Raw genomic sequence first — 19,001 nt, forward strand, 5'->3', positions numbered from 1 at the left:
GGTACAGAGAAGAAAAGAAAGATGGGAGGACCCGTCGGTGTTGACATTGAGAAGATCCTGGAATATATTATCATTGCAGGCGTAGAACTAAGGCAAATGAAGGCTCCAAACCTTTACCCGTCACCTCATACTGAAGTCTTCCGTCCTCAGGCCCTCAACCAAGCACGGTAAATAGGGTGATGTCAGAAGTCCCGACTTGCCGGGTCCCCATGCTGTCATTCCATGTTCGTTCGACCATCGGTTCGGCTCAGTTCGTCCGAGCGACGAACCACCTTGCCCATGGCCGTTTTACTTACTCCATATGTCTAGCAATGATTAGGTTTATCACTGGACTCGTGAGATTCTAAATATATGCAGAGGTAGGTACATACTTTGCTATATCCGGCCAATGGGGTTTAGTCTTGGCATTCGATATTTCGATTTACCCTCTGACGACATTGTGCTGCCCTGCCGCTTTGTTTGGTCGTTGATCGGTAGAGCAATCCCTAGAGGTATATGAATAGTAGTCAGCAGTTTTGGATCGCTATTCTTTGCCCTTCATTCCGTTTTTCAGTGGCCCTTGATATAGGACTAAGTACTTATCTCAATTCCACTTGGGGCTGTCCAGTTGGAAGAGGTGGGGTTCACCTACCGGCATCTACTTCATTAACCTATGCGTGTACTGCGAATAGGATCCATGTTACTTTCTTGTGTAACGTGAGTGGACGGTAGATGTCTACCTTCTTTGTCGGGCAGTAGCAATTGCGCTTCCGTAGCTAGTCGATATGTGCTCCTGTATCTCTTGTGAAGCCGTGCCGTTCCTGACCTGAAGAGATGGATACCCTTCACGGTAACAATTCTGGTCCCTTCATACCAGAACAATCCTCATTTCTCGTTTCCGGGCATTTGTTCTAGCCTGGAGATCCGGTGCTGGTCCCATAGAAAGTAAGTTTATAATATCTGGGTGATCAACTCCTATTAGGCTTGCGTGTTCAAGACACAGGGTGGTTGGCGCCTGCAGGCTTTCGAGAAGCTTTATGAGCGAGCCTTGAACTTTCAACTTGATACTTCCTTTACATCTCCTGGGCTGCCAATCTGAGCGCGTATGCTAATTGCTGTTATGTTAAGGTACCCGTTGGGGAGGGCGGGGGGAGGTTTTGTGTTTGTTTCCCAACTTTGCTTTAATGCCGACAACTACTGTCGGCCAGCTTGGGTTGATGAAAGCCAAGAAAGTGCTGCCGACGTCGTCATCACCTCATCTTGTCTTTACCTCCGCCCTTTAACCGATAGCGAGCGTAAGTACTGCGTAAAAACCGAGGGATCACCAAACCCGCTCACCCGAAGAACATGTTGATGGATAGTGGTGACGATTACAGCATAGAGCAAAATCTATGCAAATCTATGTATCCTGGAAGGCTGTGTATATAGCCGATCGGTTTCAACTGGTTTCTCGGACCCAGCTCGTGGATCGCTCCACACATTCCGCAATTTAACGCCCCGTGGTACACTACAGGCACTGCATGGAAGAATGAAATGGAGGGGGCAGTGGAGTTTCTGGGGATCAAAGTCCGGGGTAACCGCCTTAACAGGTTAAGAAATTTGCTCCCGTGACGACGAATCCCCCAGGCTCAACACCATGGTTTTCTCTTTCGCAACCCAAGCCCATACGCTGGTTTGACGGGCATGGGCTCACGGGCTGTCCGATTCTGCCGGGGTGAGGGTGCCAAACCACTGCAAACCACTTGTCGTGAGTTGCGAGCGCTGCTTGTTGCTTGCTGACTGCCGGTACAACCAGGTAATTAACAGGTCACGAGCATCTCCAGATCTCCTATCGTATACTTGGGGCGGGTTTCAATTGTCAAAAGCGGGGTAGATTGGGCATGTACTTCCAAATGTGCATCTTGAATGGCGAGAAAAGGGCTTGATGCATGTCAGCCCCTTTCAGATGTCGGGGCCGGCTGTTGATGATGCTCTAGAAGAAGCCTGGTTCGAGAACAATAAGCCCTTTTTTTGTGTCACACTTGTTTACTTGTGTGATAGGGTAGCGTGGCAACATGGACATAATTATCAGTCAAACGTGCAGTTTTTTGCTCTTCTTCTGTTCGGCAACGGCACTGGATGTTTGATGAGTTCGCCGGGCGGAGCCATGATGGCCATGATCCATATCCAAGCGCTACCATCTGGCCGAGGGAAATCCTGTCTGGACAGCGGGAGAAGTCGGAGCAACGCAGGTAGATTTTGGTTGAGCATGTTTGAATATGAACATGCCGTTCCGTCGGCAGGTGTCTTCATATCACGTGCCAACCTTAAGGGACAGACCACAGGCAGTGTATGAAAATGCTAAATTGCCGAGTTGCTTGCATGTCGTCTTGGGGGTCTCGGTCGTTCTCGGTTTTCTGGAAGGGAGGGATGTGCAGACGGACGAAGAAGTGTCGAAGTGGAAAGGCCGAACTTGTCCAAGCGAGGCCGGGCTGTTGTTCCCTGGCTCCCTCGCCGTGGGCCTCTGGAAGATCATGGATGGCAAGTACATACCTAGTGTACCTGTCCAGTGTCCAGTAGACTAGCTCCTCCCTTCTAGACTCCCAGGTACCGGTACATCACAGGTGGAGAATCTGCCCTGTGCTTGAAGAATCAAACTTCATCTGGGGTGAGAGGGTGACTCGAGAGTAGGTAGCGACGAGGGGCGACCAATGAGACACTGTCGGTCGACTGAGTGCCATCCAAGGTTGAGATTGAAATTTTCTTCTGGATGGCCCTGATGACCAAAACGACCGTTCTCGAGTACCACTGTGCACCCCCATGACGGTCCGAAGCGCGGGGGTTGCCGTGCGACGTAACGGCCGGGGACTTTGAACCATTTCACAAGTTTACAGGCACGAGGGTGCTCTTTGCTCGACTTATCCGCCCGATTTTCGTCCCGTCTGTGCTGGTGCGGGGGTCGCAAGGTACGGCGCTCCGGAATAACTCGAGATCGAGGCTGTCGTCTTTGAAAGTCAATATGTTCAACCTACCTGGAGGTTCTCCTTCGGTGTAGGCCGGAACTTTGGGACCGGTGAGCAAAGAGGTGATCCAAGGGCCTTGACAAGTTGACGGAGGGTGGCATCACAAATTGCCCTTGGTTGAACCCAAGAACCCGCGGACGACTGAATTGAGCAAAGAAAAGCATGGAACCCGCACAGGCGCAATGCAATTTAAGGGACCGAGGACCGAGTTAATGAATGAAAGCATGAAACCAATGCTGGGATTGAACGCCTGGCGCCGGACAACAAACTCCCGTCTTTGTGACTAAAAGAGAAACAGCCGTTTGACCAGGCAGAGCAGTCGAGAAGGTCACACGGGCCAGGCGTGCCTTGATTGTCCCCTGTCCACTTCATTCCATTCCATCCGGACCATCCAGAACACTTCAGCTTCAACGTGGTGAAGCGGGCCAACCGCGAGCCTCCGTCATTCTAGGTGGCCCCGAAGCTCACCCAAGTCACCAAAGTCACGAAAGACGGCCCTCGTCAATGTCCGCCGTGTCCGCGTTATCTCCCAGAAAACTTCAAAATGCCCTTCTCATCAGGCCGTCTGACATTGCGGCAGGGCTTCCACGCTTCAACGGATTCTCAGTCCCGACTCAAGAAACTCACTCATCACCTGGTGCCGGAAATTGCTTCATCAGATTTTGGACTCGCCTTCCCCCTTCTCGAGTTCACGCTTGCTTGGGTTTGTTCCTTTGGATGCACGGGCACTTCCAGACCGCCTCTGGTGCCGTTGTCTTGCTTCTCTCGACGTTCGGCAGCACACGGAATAGAGCAGCATTGGGGGACGGTTTTTTTTTTTTTTTTTTTTTTTTTTTTTTTTTTTTTTTTTTTTTTTTTTTTTTTTTTTTTTTTTTTCTTTGCCTGCGTAGCTCGCTTCTTAGGTTACCCTGAAATCCCTGCTCCTCATTTGGACGTCGTCCCCCAATCGCGAATCCCCGAGCGACTCTGGCAGGCTTTTTGGCCGCTGTACCCCATTGCTTGCTGGGAATTGTACCTAGGTATGCAATTCCATTTCTTTTCCCCAGATTGTTAGTACCGTAAGGTGAGGTTGATTTACTACGGTGACCAGCACTCAACAACCGCCAGTCATTTTATGCTCTTCCATACGTCTCGAAAAGTAAAAGTAGACAAGGCTGGAAATGAGCTTGTAGGTACACTGTGACCGTTTGCGAACTGTATGATCATACTTTGGACAATCACCTTACATAGTACACTGCGGTTAGCCCATCGTGACCTCTGACCCACACATAAGTCTGCGGTTGTCGAGAGGAGTGATCGGCCAGACTCTGGACGCCTTCCACATTCATTGGATGTCAAAAAATGCCATGTAGGATGTAGCTGCCTGGCTCTGCGCTCACTCGCTGTATGGACCACATCCTACATTGCAGAGGTGGGCATCTGTAAGAACAAGGTACGGTAGGTCGAGCACCTAGGGCCCGGTCTGTATAACATCTCGTCGTCAAAAACAGGTGTTGAGTGCCCAGCGACAGCCTGTAGCTCTGCCATGCTCCCATCCACTTGGGCACCATCGTATGGCCGAGTTGTGCGACCGGTCGCGTAGGTATGCTTGCAACGACCTGATGACAAGCAGTCTGTGGTATAAAGCAGACATGCCACCCTCGACGTAGGCGGCGGAACCCCATGCTCTGGCAACCTCAGCGCGACCTTGGTTGCCAGACCCGTGAGGTGAAGTGTAGGTACTTGCCCGCTCGCTGGAAGATACCTCCAATGAGTGAGTGAATGGTACCTGGGCCCCAACAGCCGCCGAGCAACACACGCCCCCCCGTCGACCAAGCAGCGACGAGCCCCTCCCACTGTCTGCCCACCGACCCACGACAACTATCCCACGTTCTCAGGTTCTGCCGTACACTGTGGACAGGGGCGGCCGGACCAGGGCCTGCCCACCACGGACGACCACGGGCATTTCTTGGTACCCACACCCGCTTTCCTTCTAGTGCCTTTTCACTTAACTACACCCAACTTCCCTTTACACTCCGGGGGACCGGTCACCATACACCTGCACACCCTTTCAAAGGAACTTCTCTCTCCGTCCACTACCTCCCTTACGCAAACTCCTCCCTCTCTGGCTTTTCCGAACCCGGTGCGCTCATTGCTTGAGCTTCTCTTGTTTGTCTTTCTTTTTCTTGCCCTTGGGACTACGCTAGCCCATCATTACCTTAGCAGCCTGTCGCCTGTGCCAGCCTTGCCCTGTCTTTTCGCGACATGCCCATGTCCCATCTTGATTGACGGCGCTATTCTTGCACCCACTACTGGCCCTCTTTGTTCGCGAGACTCGCTACGAGACCAAAGACCAAAGCGACGACAACCCAATTTTTGCGCCGAAATCCGACATCGCTTCGCCTCACCTCCTGTCCACGGGGTCCTTATGACGGACTTTTCTGGTCGCACGTTGGAGAAGGATTGAGAAGGTGGCTTGCAGGTCACTAGGCTTTTCAGAATTTTCAGCCATGGCCGTCGTCATCACGTCTGACGACGATACGTTTTTCGGGTCGCCCTTGCGTCGATCTCAGTCGCAGCCCAAGTTCAACACAAAACGCTCGGGTTTCCATACGTCGGCGTCAACCTCCAGGCTCAGCGACATCTATCACCACTCGTCAAAGGCCTTCGACCACTCGACCCTGTCTTCGGCGCCTTCTTCCCCTCGGGGCATTCACCTTGAGTCGTCCGAGCTGTCGGATTCCTCTACGCCTGTCACGAACCCTTCTCTTACTTCGGACAGCGACGACGAAGATGTTCTAGAAGCCGCGATTTCGAGGCGAGGCTTTGGGGGCCGCCTGTCGCGTTATGAGGAGGCTGTGGGTTATTTCAACCATGTGGAGCATTCGGGACCCCCACCCAGTCCGCGAACGGATCAGTCATACACTTCCTCGCCGTCTGGAAATGATACGTCCACTCCCACCTCCCGACCCGAGTCTCCGGAGCTTGTTTACGATAGGGCTGAGGACGATATAGCGATCAAGATACAGCCTTCTAGACATGTGGACTACCTCTCGCACAATTGGCGCGAGGAGGACATCTGGTCATCTTGGAAGCATATTGTTGCCAGAAGGGGAGATTATGCCAACTCGGCTCGGCTAGAGAATGCCTCTTGGAGGACATGGATGAAGTCTAAGAATAACCTCGGCACAGTTTCTCCGGAGACGCTGAACTGGTATGTTCTCTTGCTGGTTTGCGCCGTCACGTTCTGGGTAACTGATGATTTCACAGGTTGAAAGATTGCGATGTAACATGGCTATACGGGCCCTTGCAGACTGGTCCTTCGATACACTCCAATACCTCGAGTAACGACAGCGCAAGGATGTCCAAGACCAACTCGTTCGCGAAAAAGCCCATTCTCAAGAAGAGGAGTATGTCGGAGCTCATGCTTCAGAGATCTCTGTCCGCGTCCTCGCTCGTCAAACAGGCGGCGGCAGCTGTACAAGCACAACAGAAAGGATGCCTGAAGAAGACTAGTCGACGACCTGGTCTAGACCGAGCCAACACTGATTTTGTTACCTTCCCATTCTCGTCTCGCGGTCTCAGTAATGACAATAGTTTGTTTCCGACAGCCGTGTCTTCCGGTCTCGTGTCTCCGAGTGGTGAACGGAAGCATATTCACTTCAATGAGCAGGTAGCACAGTGCATTGCTGTGGAAATCAAAGGGGACGACGATGAAGACGACGTCGAGCCCGAGATCAACTACAACAGCGATTCGGATGACGACGCAATCATGATGAAGCGGACGAAGGGGAAGAAGCTGAGACCTGTATTAAAAAGGACAAAAAGTCACAGCCACAGCGGTGGAGAGAGCAGGACAATTGCCATGCTGCCCTCCACCACGCTCAAGTATCGGGAGGACACCCCCGAACCAGCGGAATCGGCCATGAAGCACAGCACTGGTGTGTTTAGGGGAACAGTACTGTCCCCTTCTTCGTCTCAGGAGACGTTACGTCCGGCCAAGAAGTCCGGCAGATTCTTCGTTGACAGCGATGACGAGGACGATGAAGACGACGAACCGACGTCAAATTGGTCCTCTGCGAAATCTACGGAAGGCTCGCTCGGCGGGCTCCGTCGTTCAACCTCGTCTGCCAGTCTTTTGAAAGAACCAGCTGGCATGAGGAGAACTGAGTCGGGCATGTTCATGCCATACGAACAAGGCGAAGACTCCAACAGTGAAGGCCTTTTAGGCCGGGTCATTGATACGGTAAATACGGCCCGGGACATAGTCCACGTTATCTGGAACGTTGGGTGGAAGAGATAATCTACCACTTGGCTAGACAACTCTTATTAACCAATCCATTTTTCAGAAGGAGGCCACGGCGAATAACTTGAACACACTACGATTTCGACTCGGCTGAAGTTTTTTCAACTTGAAGAACAATCACACAAAATAATTCCGCTCGATGGGCTACTATCCAAACATCGCATCTGATGCCAGAGCATGGCGCGCAAAAGTGGATCCGCAACAACGACCACGACGACGACCTGCCAACATTATTATCTCGAAGCGGCAACAACCGCAGATATACCCCGGAAGGTCTCCGAGGGGCCTTCCGGTTGCATTGATCACGACAACGCGAAAGCATGCATTGCCATGGTGTTATAGGGTTACATTAATGGTACTTGGTTTTTTTTTTTTCCTTTTTTTTTTTTTCTTTTCCTCCTTCCTACCACTTTGTTTTTCAAAAACCACCCGGTTCAGAGTTGGCAGGGGGAGAGCCTGGCGCAGGGAGGGATGCACTAGGTCTTCGTCACATCGATCGTCAAACAATCAATACCATTTTCCGAGTTGTGTCTTGCTTCATGTCTGACGTATAGGCTTGGTTCGGCTCGGTTTCGGGTTTCCGGTAACGGGTTGAGGAGGCTTATACCGCAGGCTTTTGGAATTCTTACTTGGCTTTGCTCTGGTGTTGGGGGAAGACAAAAATCTGCAGAGGGGAGAACAACGGCATTTGCTCTTTGAGCCCTTGGATAATACTCCTTGCCCTCAGGCGGAAAAGTGAAGTCGATATGGTCAGGAATTCAGCTCTCAGGACTTGAGGGTGGCGTTCGAGCGCCAGATGCATTTCCATGGCGTTGGACGGAGAAACCAAAAGGAAAAAAAAAGTGTGTGTCTGGATCTATCTTACAAATCAGCTCATGTTAACATTCATACTCCTATCCATATTACGGCGGCGCAAAAAATGGTGGAGGCATTCTTATGACCGGTACTTGGTTGAAAGTGAGGGTTATTCATGTGGCTCATAGTAATTGAAAACACCACTGTACATCCTGTGCATAGTGGTTAACAAAGATTCTCAGCCAGAACCTAGCATATTCCGAACTGCAGTCCCATCCATAGGTGTGTAATCTGGCTTGCTGGTAGTTCATTATGAAAGGCTGATATTAGAGGTACGTACCATACCATCCAAAACGACATTCAATGCCGCGAAGAAAGTACAAAGATACCTCCCTCATATGCTGCCAGCTGGCGGCGCCGCCCAACCTGGAAGCTGGTGAACGCGTGCGTGGGAGCTGCCTGGTTGGTGGGCACCTGCGTGTAGGGAGCTCCAAACTGCCCGCCTTTCACTTGCTACCCACTGCCGCTGACGCCGCCATAGCTGCTACCTTGCCAGGCTAACAACAGTGAACGAACGCCTCCACTGACAGCCCATTTCGAACCTCAACATCGTCACCATCATCTCAACCAGTTGTCCAACTTCCATCGTCCTCCCGCCGAACGTCTCTCCCCCTCGCAACAATCTATAGCTTCCCGAACCGTCTTTGGGAATCGCCGAACCGCATACCGAACATCGAATCCTCGTCCTTTCAAACAACTTAGTCGACCATCATGGATGCGCTTGTCGCAAGGTACAGCCGTCCGGCTTACCAGCAGAATGAGCTCTTCTCGGAAGAGGAACAGCAAGATCTTTGCGAAACCCAGCCTCCTCTGTCTCTCAAGTTTGCCATGCCTCCAGTAGCTCATGTTCGTCTCTCCTTGTCTGCCTGATCTCCCCCTCCTCAGTACATCTCTCCCAGTACCCCTCCGGCCTCATCTCTCTCCCTGCTTGCCCCATCCTAGCTAGCTAGCTAGCTAGACTCCGTCAATGACGAGCCACAACGACGACGACAACAGTAACGATGGTGATGATGTCTTGACAATAAGCTAACTTCATTACCCACAACAGCCCTCCTCCTGGCTCCGCGCCGCAACCGACGACCGCGCCAACCCTTCGTGCCCCATCAAGATCGCCCACGGCACGACCACACTCGCCTTCCGGTTCCAGGGCGGCATCGTGGTGGCGACGGACTCTCGCGCGACCGCCGGCAACTGGATCGCCTCGCAAACAGTCAAGAAGGTGATCGAGATCAACAGCGACTTGCTGGGCACCATGGCGGGCGGCGCAGCCGACTGCCAGTACTGGCTGGCGTGGCTGGGCATGCAGTGCCGACTTCACGAGTTGCGGCACAAGCGCCGCATCAGCGTCGCGGCGGCCTCCAAGATCCTGGCCAACCTGGTGTACCAGTACAAGGGCATGGGCCTGTCCATGGGCACCATGTGCGCCGGCGTCACCAAGGAGGAAGGACCTGCGCTTTACTACATCGATTCGGACGGCACCCGGCTGGCAGGTAACCTGTTCTGCGTTGGGTCTGGTCAGACTTTTGCCTATGGCGTCCTGGATGCCGAGTATAGATACGACCTGACGGTGGAGGAGGCGCTCGAACTGGGCAGCAGGAGCATTTTGGCCGCTACACATCGTGATGCTTACTCTGGTGGCTTCATCAACTTGTACCACGTCAAGGAGTCGGGATGGGAGAAGCACGGCTTCAACGACACAAACCCCATTTTCTGGAGGACCAAGCTGGAGAAGGGCGAGTTTAGCAACGTCACCAGCGACTTCAATGAGGATGATTCGACCCGCGTTTAAGAGAGGAAGAGGAATGAGGGACAGAAAGTAGTGATCATGGCTTGACTGCCCTGGGACTGAATGGACGGATGTCAGGGAGGCAGGGGCACTTGGCCAGCAGCATACTACACATGATGAAGAAACGATATGAGCAACGAATGGGTCCCCATAGCATTCTAGATTCTTACAGCCAATGCGACATTGGAATGAATCAGCTCGACAAGGCCGTATGCCTACTTTATACGTATGTGAAAATATTGTGCAAGAAGGGTGATCAAAAGCAATCAAAGCCCTGACGTCCCAAGTCTAGAAAGCACGCTTGATGGCCCCTTTCCACCGAGCTGTATCCATATCAATAATAATAATAATACATTTTACGCTTCTGACTGCTGCTCTCATACAGATGAACTGTTATTACACAAAGACATAACAAAGTACCCTAGCGCCCCAAACACCCATCACCCATGCACACAGCATGTGTTCTTTCTCAACCTAGCAGTCGCGATACTCCCAGTTAATCCTACCCGTACGGTCGCGGCTCAACGCCTCACATAAAAGGGTTTCTCTTCCGTTCCCAGGATCCCGCCCTGTTCGCCGGTCGAACTCATGCTCCACTTCTTAATTGGCAACATGTCCAATTTGCTCACCCAGCCCGCCCTCCACATCTCCGACCCGGTCCACGCAATCATGGCCGCGTTGTCCGTACACAGGTTTACAGGCGGAGCCATAATCCGAATGTGTCCGAACCCGCGCACCTCCAACACGCGACGGAGAACGTGCCTCAGAAACTGGTTGCTCGCCACGCCACCCGATACCACGAGCGTCTTGACCTTTTGCTGCTCGCCCGACGTCTTGGCCTGCTGCTGGAGCACCATGACAATGCGCGAGGCGAGGTGCTCAAAGGCTAGCTGCATCGTCGCGCGGGCTAGGTAGCGGCGCTGCTCAATCTGGTCTTCCTCTTTGAGGGCGGGGGAGAGAATAGTGGTGGAAGAGTCGGGTGAGGGCGCCAAGTCGGACCCGGACTCGGGAGAGTCCTCCAGCGAGAGGACTTGTTCCGTGGGTTTCTCATACGAAGAAAAACTGTCCAGAGAGTCGGCAATCCGCTGCGCTTGGGATCCGAGTCCGGTGAAGTTGTACTCCATCTTCCTAGAGGCGTACAGAGGCGGCGAGAGGTGCCAGCCGTAGGGCGAGTTGTGCTGTTCGATCTCGGCGGCCCGCGTGGCTGGGGGGGTGTACTTGAAGTTGTACTCCCTCTCGTCGGCGCCGATGGGGAAGCGGGGGAAAGCAAAGCGCTCTAGCGCGGCGGCGTACATGACATTTTGACCCGAGTTCAACATCGAGGGCGGAAGGATCTTGCGCGCGGCTTTGTCGAGCATGTCGCCCAGGGCGATGTTATCGGTCGTACACTGGATGAGATGCGACGTCAGGGAGGCCGAGTAGACCAGTTGGGTGTGGCCACCAGAGACGAGCAGGTTGAGGTAGGGGTAATCGAGGTTGGGGTGCTGAGCCTCTTCCTGCTGTCCTGATGCTGCTTTTACTTCGGCATCGACCCGTTGGCGTGCTTCCCATGGTGATGATGCGACGCTGAAAGCAGCGGAGCGGTCGAGAGCTTCGACGAGCTGCGGCGTGAGAGCGTGTGCTTGCATGTGGTGGACTCCCACGATCGGGATGCCCCAGGCCAGAGCGAGACCCTTGGCTACTTCCATGCCAGTCGCCAGGCTGGTGGGCATGCCGGGGCCACGGGTGACGGCGATGAGGTCTGGGGTCCGGTACGGCAGTTTGGTTTTCTGGGAAGCCGACGTGTTGCCTTCGGGAAGAGACCGGATGGCCTCTTCGACCAGGGTTGCGAGGTGGCGCTGGTGCCACTCGACGGCAACGGCCGGGTGGACGCCGCCAAACTGGCGCTGGTCCGACGTGATTTTCTTATTGAAGAGTAGGCGGGCCACCAACTCAGGTTTCTCGGTCCTCTCGGTGCTCTCGTAGCTCTGAAGGAGGGCAACGCACGTATCATCGCAGGATGTCTCAATGGCCAAGGTGAGGAGTCCTTTCTGGCGCTTGAACTGCGTGACATGTCCAAGAAGTCTGTTCTGTTCCTGCTTGTGCCGTGGCTCAGCCATAGTGTTCTGAATTTTTGTGAAATTGGCGATGTGCATGTTTGATGTTGATTCCGGTGTTGATGCTTGAGTTAACGCTGGTGTTGATGTTGGCTCATGAGATGTGCTCATGGCTTTGGGGGAAGATGCTCGTCTTAAACACCATGGCTGCTGTGGTCGCTCTTGTCGAACACGACCTGTCCCGAGCCTTCCTCTTACTGTCCATGCTCGAACTCCAGTACCGTGGAAAAGTCGTAGTTGCCTCATGTTTATTTTCCTCTATCGACTCTTCTTCATCTGATAGATTAAATAGGTAGATACCTAGGCAGTGAGTGAGCGTCCACCATGCGACACTTGCCGAATCGGGCTTCCGGCTGAGGAGCGACGATGGTGTTCACCTGAGAGTCAAACCGCGCTCACCTAACCTCCAAGTCGAAAGTCTTTGGTAAAGATTCCATGAAATATTACCCGGTGTAGAAAAAGGTCACTTCCCGACCGCAGGATGTGTTGACGATGGAGTAACTTCAAGTTGATGGGTTGATGGTGTTGTTGAGGTGAGAAACAAAAGCTAGGGCACTCATTGGCAACTGGCAACGGCTGCTGTCCAGCTGCCAGAATCAGGGGGTGAACGCTCCTTCCCCTTTTCACTAGCTCTTGCTTCAAAACATCAAAATTGCCAGTCAGCCAGTGTACATTCTGCCTTCTCGCTTGGAATGTTCAATTAAGTTGTTTTATACACAACTGAATTTACATTTGACACGGGTCGGTTTTTGGCTGTTAACTAACAATTTGCTTGAACGATTTTGTGGTATCTTGTGTCCGAGTGACTTCTCCTATCTCCCATACGAACATCTATGTTCAACGCTTCTGGTATAGAGACGTGGTCTCTGATGAAAAGTCGACGAAAAGAAAAAGCGAGAAATAACAATAAACCTTGAAAGCAATAATTTTGAACTTCCTGCGCCCGCCATGCATTTGTGGCTTGAAGCTCGTCCACCAGGTCTATATCCCATATGAGATCAAGCAGCACCTGCATTCAGCTTCACCCAGTTGGTATATCTACACCGACACCCTCCGGTACCTCCATCCATCCCTCCAAAGCTCGGATCAAATGTCGCGCCGGGGTTGACCCAGTCACCTGTCTGGTTCATGTTGTTCAAGATAAACTTGGTGTCATTCATCAAAATCTTGCCGCCCGCTCCGACCCCACGACTAAACGCAAACTTCCTTCCTGGAATTCCACCATGGGTATCCAGCGTGACTGTGATGGGGTATGGGAAAGTCCCCGGACGTGTGCTGTTGTTGCTTGCAGCTCCACCGTTGGATTGCGACCCCAGCAGACGGGTGGCGTTGACCTGCCGCGTCCAGATTTCCACCTTGTATCGCGCCGAGAGCCAGGTGATGATGGCTTTGGAGTCAAAGGCCGTGGAGCCGCCGACGCGGTCTGACGAGGCGTCGCCGGTGAGGTAAACGCTCTTGTTGTAGTAAGTGTAGAAGCCGAAGTGCTCGGTCGGTAAGCCGCGGTCGAAGAGGCGGAGAGGCTGTTGAGTAGGGAAGGGCATGAGGACGGCCGGAGCGCCGGTTCCGTCGGGATTCAGGACAGGCGGGATGAAGGAAAGATCGACGCCGCCGCTCTTGGATTGCCGCTCGTTCAGCTGATTGGAGGCAGAATCAAAGTCTTCGTCACGACGAGCGAGGGCATTGGGCCCAACAGAATCATCGAGAGTTCGTAGAATGCTGATGTAAAATGGAGTCGGCTCTCCAGCCTTGTCTTGTGACATGATGCCGTCGGTCGTGTTTCCCAAAAAGTAAATATCTTGAAACTCGGGCGGGGATGGGCGCGGAATGAACCCAAGGCTCGGGGCTTGCTGGGTTTGACGACGCAAAAGGCTCTTAACGACAGAAATAAAGCCCATCGGCTCGCCGCCAGATTGTGGACGCTGTCCCCTCGTCTTGTTTGCTTCGGTACCATTAGTAACGGAGCTTTTGTTGCTCCCAGTCTGGGACGGCGAAGCAGCTGCTTCAGCATCTTGAGTGGGAATAGGCGTGGGGATTGTCTGGCCCGTGACATTCCACGCTGGTTGTGTGCTGTTGTCGAATTGAATCTGGATAATGAAGCTGGGCTGATCGGCAGCAAAGGGTTCCGCCTGTGCAGTTTGGTCTCTGGGCAGTGCACAACTCCAGAAGCGCGGGTCCTGAGCACATGAGGTATCAGTGACAGAATCGGTGCCAATGACCGTGGAAATGCCCGTCGGGATCGGCGGGTAATCCGTGAGGTTAAGCCAAGGCGAATAAGGGGCGGGCTTGCCAGCCTTGGGACGCGACAAGACGACCCCGAGCGTCACAGCGAGCGCTACCAACCCGAGAGTGACGACGAAGACGGCCAAACACCACCGTCTACGCTTCCTGCCTTCTCGGCCGGCCCGGCCAAAGCAGCCGTTTTCCGGAATACAGCCACGTCCTCTCCACATTCCACCGATCTTGCGCGCCACAGCTTCCTCCTTCTCGTTACGGCGCCGTTTTTGCTCGACCTTCAGCCTTTGAGCAGCGGGGACGAAGGAACCGGGTGGCCCGTTTGGGAAGTCTCCGTGATGAAACGCAGGTCTGGCAGGAGGTGGCCTCGCAGGAACATAGGGCAAATCGATCGCGCCTTGCGAGGTCATCGTCTGCGCGAGACCTGGAGACACTGGACCCGGAGAAGGTGGGTACATGGAGTTCAGCGGATGGTTGGAAGGAAACACGGCTCGGTATCGGATGTTCTCGACATTCTGGGCATTCCGGACGTTTTGGTTCCTCTTCGGGGGCGAGTACGGAGGAGGCAATTCAGCTAGAGTCGATTCGTTCTCCTCAATCAATATGCGAGCCTTCTCGGCATGGGATTGTGGCTGCGAAACCATCGGTACTGTTGTTGGCATCGCTGCTGCTGCTGTTGGTAAGGAGGATGCTGTCGCCGTTGATGATGTCGCGAAGGGGTTGTAAGAAGAGGAAGAAGCCTCAACTTGCGAGACATCCTGAATAACAATTCTGGGTGACCGATTTGCTTCCACGGCAATTCCCGAGGACCCCTGACCAAGGGTATTGTTGTTGGGAGACAAAGACCCATTGTTGCCCATCTTCCACCAGTCCTGTTTGTCGTCCTCCTTTTGAATGCTGGTAACAGGGGTTCTTGACATTACCGGGCTTTGCGTGAATGGGGAAGTAATCTGATCCCACCAACCTTGTTGTGACCGTGCGGTTAATGTCGCAGATACGGGACTCTTTGCTTTGGTGAGAGACCTCTGTCGCACCGCCAAAGGACTTCCATCCTCTTCAAACAGAGTGACCGGAGTGGCCATGTCGTCATCATCATCACTGAAGTAGACCGTGGTAATAAGCCTTGGCGGGCTTGATTTTCCATATCCCTTTGGAGTGAGCAAATTTTCTTCATTGTCGCTGAAATAGAATTCTGTTGCCCCGGTATGTCTATACTTGTTGGGAACCGCAGGCACAGCCGGCACGGTGCCGGCACTGGGGCCTGCTGTCCTGTACGAGTTGATGGTAAATTGGGAATCCGGAGTGTCTGGTGACCAGACTGAGACGGGCTGTTTTGTTGTGGGAGGCGGAGAGAAGTATCTGTCCAAGTCAACCGGTGTAGCAACGACGGCAGTTTGTGGACTGATGACGACGTTTGAATCTGATGGCATGGCGAATCCGATCATGATGCCGCCAACACTTGGTGAAAGCTCGGCCACAGTAGGCGTATCTACCGCTAGCCTATCCATCCTTCTCTCAATCGGAGTAGCTGAAGCTGGGCTGTTGCTCTTCTTCTTCCTTAGCCAAGCAAACGTGCCGATAGATTCGTCTGAAGCCATTCCCTCCAGTGCGTTTAGGGCAGCCGCGTCCACGAACTTTCCACTCCCGTCGAGTCCTTTTCCTTTGTTCAAAGCCTCCTGGTTGGCTAGCTGTTGTTGTAATTGCTGCTGCCTCAGTTTTGTCATGTCTGTGATTAACGTGATGCCAGCCTTGGCATTCTGTGCCTTTTGCCTCTGACGTGACCTTGCACGCCTGATTCTCTGCATGGAAAGGCGAGCCGTCGAGGACGATGTACGTTGTGTTGATGGTTTCGTCGTATAGTTGGTATTGTTGGTGTCGTAGGGGCTGCTGAAGGTTGGGGTAAGGGAAGGAAGCTCACCCTCCTCCTCCTCCTCCTCCTCTTGAATCGGTGTGAATGGCTCATCGTCAAACCAGTCCTCCCATTCCTCCTTCCTATTGTTGACTGTATGGTGAAATGAGGGACCCGGATGCGCCATCGGACCGTTCATGTTGACAGCCATCGTGAACAATGTAATGTTGCGTAAGTCGTTCGACTCATCAAAAGGAGTGTGAATGGTCGGGAAGCTCGCAGTAGACTCGGATGGCCAGCAAGCGAGTTGTTGAAGGAGAGATCAAGTTGGAGTCCTGTCCTGTCATCAAAAGACAAAAACACTTTCTCGGTCCCAAAGGTGTGAGACGAGTGAGTGAGCCATGTGTTTGCGGGTGGACAAGTTGGGTGGGCCAAAAAGATAAAACAATAGGAGGTGTGACTACCTATTCACAGGACCTGCCAGATACTGTCTGAATGAAATTCGAGATCGGACTGAATTACCGAAGGGGGAGTGGACAGAATGATTCGGGTGAAAGACTAGAACGAATGAACAATGGGTTCCCTCTCCATCCCGTGGCTGAGGCAGAACCGTAACAAGAAAAGACTGTCGAACCCGCGAACACACGTACATACACACAACACACACTTTGATAATAGCAACAACCCGAAGCAAAAGAGAAAGAAGGAGAAGGAGGAGGAGGGCGGCCCAGTCAAGAAAAAGAGAGGCCATGTCTTTGGTCATGGCGGATTCCAGTCATTTCGTCCATCGTGCCAATTGTTACAGGGCATGCACCACCAGACGCGTGAGTGGCCGGTCGACTCATCTAAAACTGTGTCTCGTCGTTGAGCAAAGCGCCGTCATGGAGAAGGTTTGGCGCAGCCGAGGAACGATGTAGTCTGGAATAAGCGCCGCCATGCTGTTTTGCTGGTGATGGATTGGCTGGAAGCTGTTGGCCCTGGCAGCTCTTGGCATCTGTCTGTTGTACAGTCTGCCTCTCATTGGTCAGCTTGTGTGGAGCTCAAGCCAAGCCACCGCCTGTGTCCGCCTGGGATTCTTGGCGGCGGGAAGAAGAGAGAAGAACATTTCCACTTCCTTTCCACTTCCTCCCCAATTATCATCAAGCACCTCCAGCCACCCAATGATTCCAGACCAGCAAGTCCATTTTCCAACCCCATCTTGTCACTCACCCCGCTATACACTACCTATGTATCGACCATCGCTGAAACACGCTAGAATATCAATCAGAGACGCGATACCGCGTTTGACACTTGGATTGACAATGTTATTGACAGTCCAGAACCCCAACCTTCAAAGTGTGGGAACTTCCCGTCCGTCCTTTGGCTCGTGATCACCACGTACAACGCAGTACGCCCTAGGCACAGACGGGATGACATGTTGAGGTTGCGGGTCTCTGTAATTCAATCTACTTGTGACTGCAATCCCCCACCTTGGCATGTTGTTACGTTGAAGGTCGAGCCTAGCAACTTTACATATATCTAGGTAGTGACGGTGATGTCTTGCTACCTAACCAGTGAGGTCGCACATCATCTCTCTCTTGTGTTTGCGGTTGCAGATGGCTTCAGACCCTCATCCTCTCGGGGGCTTTACAGGCGCGTTGTCTGTGTACCCATCGGACATCACACTCATTTTCTTTGACGGGTGGCTGTCTTTGTTTTCGCAGCCAAGAAACCTCAGAGGTAGCATCTTTGGCATCGCGGCTTTTAGGAGAGGAGATTACTATCAAGTGCCCCTTCTATCAATACGGTTCGGACCGTTAGATAGTGAAAAGGATTATCCATGGAAAGCCTCATTCTCTGTTCAAAGCTCCGGTGTGGCTGGGTTGGTACTTTGGAGAGCTGGGTTGGATAAAACTCGAAATCCCTTGGTTCGCTGCACCGTTGGTCACACACAGAGTGAGCAACAAGCGGTCACCCTCCAACATCTACCATAGTGTACAGTATCTTGAAACCCATCATTAACTTGGGCCTGCCAAGATTGCCAAGCTTCATGGCGCTAGACCAAGCTTTTTTCGCCAAGCTGCCAAGGTATTTCCCCTGCTTCAGACGTCATCTTCAACGACGAGGAGGAAACACCTAGAAATTCATCAGACTAACATCTGATCGTTTCGTGAATATCGGGTCGAGTTTAGAGTATCAAGACGTAGATGCTAAGTGGAGATTGGTATGCCAAGTTGGTCGTCACCACAGCAAGGATCCTCAACAATTAGACCCGAGTACGTGTACACCTAATTCCCAATGGCAAACTGTAGGGCCGGCCTGAAGTCGACGCGATGAGAGATCACTCCGATCAAGGTTATACATCCTTTCCACGCTTCTCTTGTTGCAGCAAGAAATAGGACATCACATCAGGTAGTAAGGGAGCCAAGCTTTGACTTGTCATGACAAGAAAGTGATTCAATTCAACCGCACAAACGAAGTTGACTACTGAGGGCACTCAGGCAGACCTCATCTCAGCCAGCGGCCTCTCCCTCGCAAGCCTGACCGAGCTCTTTGGAATCATTTCGCACATCTCACCTCTGCCGAGCTCGCCGGGCCCATGGCTCGGTAAGATCTCTAGCAGCAAGCGCACTCCTCTGAACAGCAGCAGCAGCTGCACTCCTCGACGAAGCCGCCGCGCAATGTTCCTTCGGTCGTCATCTCGGGCTGTGGCTCAGTTGTCTGAATTACGTTCAAAGTCTTTGGTTAGTCTTACGATCCAACGCTTTCCAGTGTGTGGATGCTCAGATTGGCGAGGATTTGACCTACAGGCTGCTGGGAGATGATGGCGTCCTGTGGGGTCACCATCTCCATGGATTGTTGCGGCTGGGGAACGTTGTCGGTGGAAGAGGGCATTTTGGATGATTGTAGGTCTATCGCGGTGGGGCAGAAGACGGTA

At 52.8% G+C, this 19,001-nt stretch overlaps 5 protein-coding genes across 5 annotated transcripts; 2 read left to right on the forward strand and 3 right to left on the reverse strand.

Annotated features, from left to right (window-relative positions):
- The first annotated feature begins 5,295 nt into the window (after positions 1-5,295).
- B0T23DRAFT_61182 (uncharacterized protein) lies at positions 5,296-7,301 on the forward strand. Its single transcript, XM_062841539.1, has 2 exons — positions 5,296-6,174; positions 6,231-7,301. The coding sequence occupies exons 1-2, from the start codon at positions 5,471-5,473 to the stop codon at positions 7,261-7,263; spliced, it is 1,737 nt and encodes a 578-aa protein (XP_062694919.1). The 5' UTR covers positions 5,296-5,470; the 3' UTR covers positions 7,264-7,301.
- Positions 7,302-8,423: 1,122 nt separating this feature from the next.
- On the forward strand, positions 8,424-10,169 carry B0T23DRAFT_61177 (proteasome component PRE2 precursor). Its single transcript, XM_062841538.1, has 3 exons — positions 8,424-8,541; positions 8,603-8,967; positions 9,170-10,169. Exons 2-3 carry the CDS (start codon positions 8,833-8,835, stop codon positions 9,908-9,910), a joined length of 876 nt encoding a protein of 291 aa, XP_062694920.1. The 5' UTR covers positions 8,424-8,541; positions 8,603-8,832; the 3' UTR covers positions 9,911-10,169.
- Positions 10,170-10,428: 259 nt separating this feature from the next.
- Positions 10,429-12,042, reverse strand: B0T23DRAFT_309358 (glycoprotease family-domain-containing protein; the record flags this gene model as incomplete). The annotated part of the gene is made up of 1 exon (XM_062834517.1): positions 10,429-12,042. One exon carries the CDS (start codon positions 12,040-12,042, stop codon positions 10,429-10,431), a length of 1,614 nt encoding a protein of 537 aa, XP_062694921.1.
- An 887-nt stretch (positions 12,043-12,929) lies between these two features.
- B0T23DRAFT_61295 (uncharacterized protein) lies at positions 12,930-16,419 on the reverse strand. The gene has a single exon (XM_062841540.1). The coding sequence runs from the start codon at positions 16,293-16,295 to the stop codon at positions 13,002-13,004; it is 3,294 nt and encodes a 1,097-aa protein (XP_062694922.1). The 5' UTR covers positions 16,296-16,419; the 3' UTR covers positions 12,930-13,001.
- Positions 16,420-18,679: 2,260 nt separating this feature from the next.
- Positions 18,680-18,958, reverse strand: B0T23DRAFT_425859 (uncharacterized protein; the record flags this gene model as incomplete). The annotated part of the gene is made up of 2 exons (XM_062839939.1): positions 18,680-18,784; positions 18,872-18,958. 2 exons carry the CDS (start codon positions 18,956-18,958, stop codon positions 18,680-18,682), a joined length of 192 nt encoding a protein of 63 aa, XP_062694923.1.
- Between the last annotated feature and the right edge of the window lie 43 nt (positions 18,959-19,001).

This window comes from Neurospora hispaniola (genome assembly GCF_033458365.1).
Source record: "Neurospora hispaniola strain FGSC 10403 chromosome Unknown B0T23scaffold_2, whole genome shotgun sequence".
Taxonomy (NCBI): Eukaryota; Fungi; Ascomycota; class Sordariomycetes; order Sordariales; family Sordariaceae; genus Neurospora; species Neurospora hispaniola.